The following is an 8183-nucleotide window of genomic DNA, read 5'->3' as shown; positions in this document are numbered from 1 at the left end:
TCTGCATGAAACTACGACCTGACTAGCTTCTCTTCGCACTTCATTTGAAATACAAATAAGCGAAACGAGACTACATTTCAGCCCCGCCGGGGTGGTGCAGTGGTAAGACGCCCGACTACTGTGCCGGAGTTCCCGGGTTCGAACCCGACCACGGCGGCTGCGTTTCGATGGAGGCGAAACGAAGAGGCGTCGTGTGCTGTGCGATGTCAGCGCACGTTAAAGATCCCCAGGTGGTCGAAATTACTCCGTAGCCCTCCACTACGGCTCCTCTTTCTCTCTTTCCACTTTCACTCCCAATTCCTCCCTTCCCTTACGGCGCGGTTCGGGTGTCCACAGAGCAAGTGTGACAGTTACTGCGCCTTTCCCTTCCTGTGAACCAATTTATTTATTTAACTACATTTCATTATGTTAATGCTTTGACACTCAGCTAGTGGAAGTGGGAAAAACAAAAATGCAGCATTTCAGCATACTAAATTTTTCCAGTAGATTAGGCATTGATCACGAAGCTTCTCAGGCAAGCCTAAATTGTGCAAGCAAACCTAAATAACAGCAAAAAAATATTTTTCTGCACCCTTTCCAGTGTTCTTTTGTATTTAGAAGCAGCCATCTATTAGTACAAATTTTCAAGCTTTTTTTAAGGGCATCATACTTAAAGCTTTTGTTTGTTTTAGCGAGCCCTCCCATCTCTATTGACAATGTGTGGGGTAGCTGTGATTCAGTCACTGAAAAAATTTGTCTTCACTGAAACATGCATGCAGCACCTAGTTTCAATGGAATTTTGTTTCTGCACAGTCTTATTAGGGAAACCAAACAAATGGCCCCACATCGCTCACCTTATCCTAGAATTTGTTGCATTCTGCGGCCTCTAATTAAATATTGCAGTTAGAATACAAATACCTATTACACTTTCAGTGGTGATCTAACACTTATTTGTATAAGTTTGAAATGTTCTTCTTCAATGTCATAATGAAGAGTTGTGCTGCCATTATGAATGTGCCTTATACCTATTCACTTAGCAAAATGCTGTCTTGTTTCTGCACATATTGCTTGAACTTCATTTAGCAATAGTTCTTCAGTAAGATAGTGCAATTAAGTTAACAAATATTCATATTTCATCACTGCTGTTTGCCACTATTGCAGCTTTTCTTCTAGTCTTGAACGAGTATGCAACATCTGGCGAGAGAGGCACCAGCCAAGATCACAAGAACATGATAAAAACTGGTTTGGACAAACAGCTGCTAGACACAGACAAGTGTTACGTGTTAAGTTAATTTTGCAAATTTGTGTGCTTACATAACTATATCTAATTCACTGTGCAACCAATACCCTTGGCTATTACAACAGTATTTTGCTGCCATTCATACAAGTGCTGAAGAATGTGGTTCAGCAATGTCTGATGCCTGAAACATGTCATTATTAGGATAAATGATTGTGATTCATTGCAGTGGTGTGAACACATATCACCACCAAGTGTTGTAGTTTTCTTTGTGTTCAGTGCACTGCAGGCAGTGTTGCTTATATATCGAAATCCCTGGAAGCATGCATGTAGAAACAAGTGAGAAGACAACACTTTTGCAAGATCAAAATCAATAAATATTTTTATTGAAGTGCTAGGACAAGCAAATTCCAACATGAGGTGCAGGATGCGAATTACAACCAGATATCCCCATTAACTGAATGGATTCTTGAATGCAATTGTGAAAGGCAGCAATGGTGTCCATGTCTCTTTGCCTGTTTGTCCTCTGAAATGCATTACAGTGGGATTAATTAGCATGGAAAGTTCTGTTTATTTCGGTATGCATACATTTACCTGTCTTGTGATAGTGCACAATGCTGTCAGCCAGAAAATTTGTCTAGAACATGTTTGTATGCAAGCTCCACTCTAACAGCAATTTTTTAATTGCCAGTAGCATGCAGCCATGGACCTGGGTGAAAATAAAACATACAAGTGAGAAACATGACAAGGCATTCAGGTAAAAGCTCTGTTGGTCCGCGGGTGCAAGCACCACTCTTACGAAGCACCATGGCATTATAAAACACCTCGTGTCTGAGCACTCCTTCCTTTGATTGAAGCAATTCTGTTTTTTGTTAGCTCATAGCTCAGGTGCTTGGTTAGAGCCTCCCTATCCGCCACCTGGGAGACGCGCTCTCTAGCAGTCAGGCTCTGCCGAGAGAAAAAATGTTGTCTGGCTCTGCCAGATGCAGCGCACGATGTGCGAGATGCTGCGCTGAAAGAAAAAGTATACTTACCTGCAGCACACATGACCAGCGTGTTAGTGGTGCACAATGATGGGCTGGAAGGAAAAGTACTTACCTGCAGCATATATGGCCAGCTTGGAGGTGTTTCTCGCGCTCTAACGCACACACCAACCAACTGGTACCATACAGCTGCAAACTTCACCTACAGCTAGGTAAGATCATACAGGAAGCACAAGGACCTTTACAAATGTAGTGGCGGTGATTTCGGCAGAGATGAAAGGCTCAGTCAGTCTAAGGCAGTGCTCTTCTCAGAAGTAGGAATTCACACTTATTCCAAGTACGTGCTAGTTTTCTGGGTTAAAAAAAAATGTAATTTGAAGTTAAATTTTCATGCTTGCTTGTGCATTTCCTGCTTCACATTATCTTCATAGATCTGTGCAGAAGAGTGGCATAGGGGTTCCATTCCACTTTTCAAAGATATTCATGTCCTGAAGATGTAATTATAAGAGTATCTTCGGTGGTGCTGTCGAGGATTTGCCTTTTGATACTCTCTTTCTGAAGCTCAGTTGGCTTAGAAAAACCTAAGCTGGACAACCTAGGTTTCTTAGTAGTATGAAACCTCAGTTGATGCCCAGCTTTCTTGTTGGCTGGCTCCCTTGAGTTGTGGGACTTTTGTTGCTTGTTAGTTTCTTCGTAGATCTTCAGCACAGGGTCCAAAAGCTTGCACGCTTTGTTGTGCACTTCTTGAGAAATTTCTTCTTTCACTGTATATTCCTTGATTACTTGCATCTTGGCCACAACCAACTCTGAGTTTGCCACGCTTGTTGAGGCTTCTGCTGCCTGAATACTTTCCAAGATGTGGAAAGCCTCACTTATCTTCGAAGTTGACAACACTCCTAGAGCAGTTTCAGGGATTTTCACAGCTGCTATTTCTGGTGTGCTAGCTATGACCAGACCATGAATGTGTTTGCAAACTATTATGGACATCAGATGATCATAGCAAGTGCATGCATAGCTATGCACACACACCATGCACACACTGCATGCAAGAGGGCAGCAAGCACCATCTTTCACCTTTGAGACTTTGTATGCGAGGCCTTTTGTGGACTGGGATTGCACAGTCCATGTTCGATCTTCATTCCTCTCTATAGATGCTGGGCTTGCCATGGCAGTTCGATGGCTCTTCTCAATTCGACTCATCTTGCAGGTTCTCTTTTCTTTTGTGATGTGGCCTATCCTCTTCATAAGAAAATGGTATGTCATGTCCATCAGTGCCGAGATGAGCTTGTCGACACGGTGATTCTTCTTGCCTTCCAGAAAATTATGCTTTAAAGTCCTGTGCATTCTTTCAAGATGCATGTTTGTATTGATCCCGAGGCCAGTTCGAAAACTGTAGGCCCACATTTCTGGGCGGTAAGCATAGTTTGCTTTAAAATACTGCATGAACTCCTGCAGCCTGGGGTCGTTGTTGGCCAAAAATGGCTCAAGAAGCTCAGTCAACTCATTCTTGTCAAGGGATTCTAGCAGTGTGCGAACTGTCCGGTAAATCTCAGCTCCAAGTTCTCTTCCTTTGACTTTCTCCATAATCCTTTGCCTCCAGTTTTTGTCCACATGCCATGAGCAGAGCAGTCGGTGCTGAGGTGGACCCATGACAGTTGACCAAGCCTTGAAGAACTCAGATGCATCATCTGACATAAAAATCTTAGTTGATAATGCTCCTGTGGAAGACTTCACAGATTCAAAGAAGGCTGTTAAAGTTTTTTCATTTACTGTGCTGGAGATAAAGTATGCCATAGGCAGTCCTGCTCCAAATTCATCCAGCACCAGAACAGTCACTAATTCAAACTGGTATCCTGTTGTTCCATGTGTGGAATCAACACAGACTGTTCCTGAGCCCAAAACCTTCAGAAGGTCTTCCTGTGGCTCCGTCATTAGAGCAAGAGCAAAATCCTTCGTGCTGAACGTATTTGTTGAATCAACAGCCCCCTGCTCCTTGTACAAGCGAACAACAGGTCGGTTCTTGTTCCTCATGATTTGCACCCATGTGCTAACACTGACAGCATCACTGTCATGACATCTTTCAGGCACATTGAGATTATACTGCCGTTTGATGTTGTGTAAGGTTAAGCGATCAGTCAAATGAAGAGGAGTCAGCTTGACTGTTATTGATGCCCTTATTTTCTTCATTATAGTCTTCATGGGCACTCCTTTTGAAAGGTCACTTGCAATGATTGCTCTTTCCTAGGTGGTCATGGTGAGGTGTGCAATATCTGCATCATGCCCATAATGTGTCCTTTGGTACATCACCTTGACTTCATTCTTTTCTCTAGTAACAATCATAAAAGAAAGGCATGTCTTACCACTCTTGCAGCTTCCCTGGCTCTTCATTGCCCGTACCTTGTTCCCTCGGCTTGGCCTAGCCACTCCTGACCTGTGGCATTTATAGTACACCCTTGTACTTCCACCAGCGAGCCTTTTTTCGCCTTGAGGTGCTATGAATTTGCAGTCCTCATTCACCTCCTCTCTCGTTTTCCATTCCTGGAACTCTGTAAAATGAAAAAAAAAATCAGGGCTCTGTATCACTGACAAAGTAATTTCTACACTCATCAAGCATGACTGTTTGAAAAACATTGTGCACAACACATACTATTACTTACAGTATAATGTAGTCCACATTCCTAAAACTGCATGTGTGGAATAGTTTTTTTTTTCCAGTATTGCTGAGTATCTTGCAATGTTCAGGGAAATTCTACCATGAAGGTTTAGTTGTTGCAACTAATTATTCTGCATATTTATCAATCTTGGGCTGTAAAATATTCTGTTCAAACTACCAGACTATAATTCGGCTAAAATGCCAACCACAAAGGTAGCTTTGCTAGTCCACATTTTTCCCCACAGTATTTTAACATTGGGATTTGCCCGCATTTTTTTCAAGTGGCAGAAACCGCAGTCGACTGTGGAAGAACCTTTTTATCTGTAAAATTGCAGATTCACAGGACCAATTAAATTTGACTGTTGTGCCGCTGGCTGGACCCATAAATACTGGAGAACACTGCACCAGACAGATGCGAATTTATGTACCGAACATTGTGACAGTTATAGTACCGAGTGCTGCCACACCTGAGGACCATTAATTATTACAGCATATACATATAGCCCCCTTATTTTTTTCACAAACGCAGAAGATTCACCTTTGTGAGGACTTTTGACCTGGGATTCGAATTTATATTATGTATATATATATATATATATATATATATATATATATATATATATAGAAAAGAATTGAAGGGGAACTGAGAACCGAGGGGCTCGCTATATATAATTGAAAGGAGAGAATAGTCTACGAGCCCAAGGCGAACATTTGGACATATATTTTTTTAATGATTTGTTGTTGGTATTGAAAATGTTCCCCTTGGACTCATAGACTGTTCGCTCCTTTGAATTATATACATATACATTATATATATATATATATATGGCTGAAATACATGCTTGATCTAAATAGTTGCTTACATATATGCCTTACACCAATGCGTTTCTCAAATGGAGGTGGGTGTGCGAAACCCACGCCCACGATAAAAGAAATGAAAGGTCGCGCGATAGCTCTCCGGCTTTTGCTCTGGTTAGAGTGAACTAGTTCACTCTACTCTGGTTTTGCGGGGTCCACGTAGGTTCAATGTCAATGTTAACTTCTCTAAGCGCAAGAGCGCGCGCGAAAGAAGGAGATGGGGATCGAGAGATGATCGTGCGATTGTTGATACCGGCACCACTGAAACTAGCTGATAGACGGGCCTGCAATTCGTGGCGAGCGGCATGATATGTGGAGGAGTCGAATCCCTTATTGTAGCCGCGCGCTGGCATCAAATGCGCGTTGTTTAACCGATCGATTCAATCCCAATTACACAACCTGCTTCTAGTACGCAAAAGATCGCAGCACGAATACAAGATTCGCCCTGCCCTCTACCTTATAGTCTCAATACCGGTCGCAATTGATTAAGGTTCCGCACCACCTTTCCACATGGCTGAAAACCGGTGCACTAAACAAAACCGGCAATTTCACTGAAGTGCCGATCGAAAAGCGTAGACCATTGTTCTAAGTTTGTTGATATAATTTAACATCTGTGCTTGCCTTAGTTTTCCGGAATCGGCGAAAATTGGCAGTCTGCTACAGCAGAATTTTTCACCGTGGCGAGCGGAGAACTTGATTCGACAGGCTGCTCCACCTGACGAACTACGAGACCAGCCCCCAAACTGTATTGCGTCATAGTTCGCCAGGTAGCGCAGCCTGTAAAATCGGCTGCTTCGGTTGAAGAATCGAGTAAAACAGCGCTAGGGGAGACGAAACACGTGAACGACAGACAGATATATGCTCTGTCGTTCACGTGTTTCGTCTCTCCTAGCGCTTTACTCGATTCTTAAGCATGTACCAACCAGACCGTATTTGCCCTCTTCTGCTTCGGTTTATTGTCTTCACTAAGCTTTTGCCGCAAATGATAGGTTTTCCTCGATTTCGGAAAATGCAGCATGCATAGTAAAGTGAAATTAGTAATGTAAAAACGTAGCCTTTCAAAAGGTACCTGTGGTCAGCGGCTGAGCCGAAATAACGCATTTTTTTTCCCAACTCGTATAAATATACGTATGTATAATGATGGGGTTGAATTCCAAGCTTCTCGAAGCGTCTGACATGGCAACAAGCGAACAAAAAATAAATGAAAATAAATAAATAAAGAAAAATATCAAATAATCGAAATTATGCTTCCTATACAAAACCGACCACAAATACAGGCAAGAACAGTGCAGCGCGGACATGAACACTATATGTACACAGCTATATAATAAAAACGAGACATGAGAATTAATCAAGCTCTCAGAAAAACGGTCTATTGCGAATATATGGAAGTATTCACGCTTCCTAAAGAACAAGAACTAAAAAAAAAATATGAGACGCGGCAATACAGTCCAGTCTGACATTAGTCTAACATTTATATATCTAAAAATGATCGAGTACATCTTAAATACAGCTTCCAGAAAACGCCTCATCAAGCTAAACGAATCGCAGAATGCCCTGCGAAATTTTGAAAGGCAGCGGATTATATACACAGCGCATATCGCCGAGAACATGGAAAAAATAAATTATGCTTACATGTATTGCGCATGCGAATTCGCCTGTAATAAAAGTTCAAGCCGCGAATGCTCACATCGCAAAACCGAATATATATATATATATATATATATATATATATATATATATATATATATATATATATATATAAATATGGATTGCTTGTTACTAATGGGCCAGAGTTAAATTCAAACAGGATGTCACACAACTTTCCCGATTATCTATTTTATTCCAACAGTTTCGGACGGTGGACCGTCCTTCTTCAAGGTAGAATTGAGTATCTACCTTGAAGAAGGACGGTCCACCGTCCGAAACTGTTGGAATAAAATAGATAATCGGGAAAGTTGTGTGACATCCTGTTTGAATATATATATATATATATATATATATATATATATATATATATATGGAATCACACATGTGCTGATCGAAGAACGAGACAGAAAAAAAAATAAAAACGAAGTATGTATATAATTACTTACCTTTGTCGTTCGCGAAGGACAGTTGCCGATGTTCGGCTGGGAACTGGTGTACGTCGCTATAGTGACGAGTCAAGTTTTCCAGCGTCGAGAGCCCGCAGTTGCACTCATCACACTTCAGGACAGCTCCTTCTGCCTCCAACTTGTGAACATTTCTCTTATGCTGTAACATGTTCTTGCGCGCAGTGAAGACTTTGTTGCAGATGTCACAGCGCCGATCATGTAGCTGACGATCATCGTGATTGGAATCACGGTCAGCGTGCCGAGGATCGCTTTCACCCTGGTTGGAAATCTCTGCAGCCATTCCGACAGGAGCGGGCAGAGTGAAGCGCGCAGCGAGATGCACGCTTCTTTTAACCTCCCGCGCGCGCTCTCAAAAG

At 42.0% G+C, this 8183-nt stretch overlaps 1 protein-coding gene across 2 annotated transcripts; it reads right to left on the bottom strand.

Annotated features, from left to right (window-relative positions):
- Nucleotides 1-1174: 1174 nt before the first annotated feature.
- LOC146183630 (uncharacterized) lies at nt 1175-8183 on the bottom strand. 2 transcript variants are annotated; one of them, XM_084609168.1, is made up of 4 exons: nt 7807-8182; nt 4597-4745; nt 1811-1925; nt 1555-1742 (listed from the first exon to the last, which is right to left on the bottom strand). In XM_084609168.1, exons 1-3 carry the CDS (start codon nt 8105-8107, stop codon nt 1854-1856), a joined length of 522 nt encoding a protein of 173 aa, XP_084465294.1. In that variant the 5' UTR covers nt 8108-8182; the 3' UTR covers nt 1555-1742; nt 1811-1853. The 2 variants fall into 2 exon arrangements, with proteins under 2 accessions (XP_084465293.1, XP_084465294.1); XM_084609167.1 differs by lacking the exon at nt 1811-1925 and having other exon boundaries at nt 1175-1742; nt 4560-4745; nt 7807-8183.

The sequence above is a fragment of the Amblyomma maculatum genome, chromosome 7 (genome assembly GCF_055883805.1).
Source record: "Amblyomma maculatum isolate TAMU_Amacu chromosome 7, ASM5588380v1, whole genome shotgun sequence".
NCBI lineage: Eukaryota > Metazoa > Arthropoda > Arachnida > Ixodida > Ixodidae > Amblyomma > Amblyomma maculatum.
The sequence above is the reverse complement of the archived record's forward strand: the minus strand, read 5'-3'. Positions and strand labels throughout refer to the sequence as shown.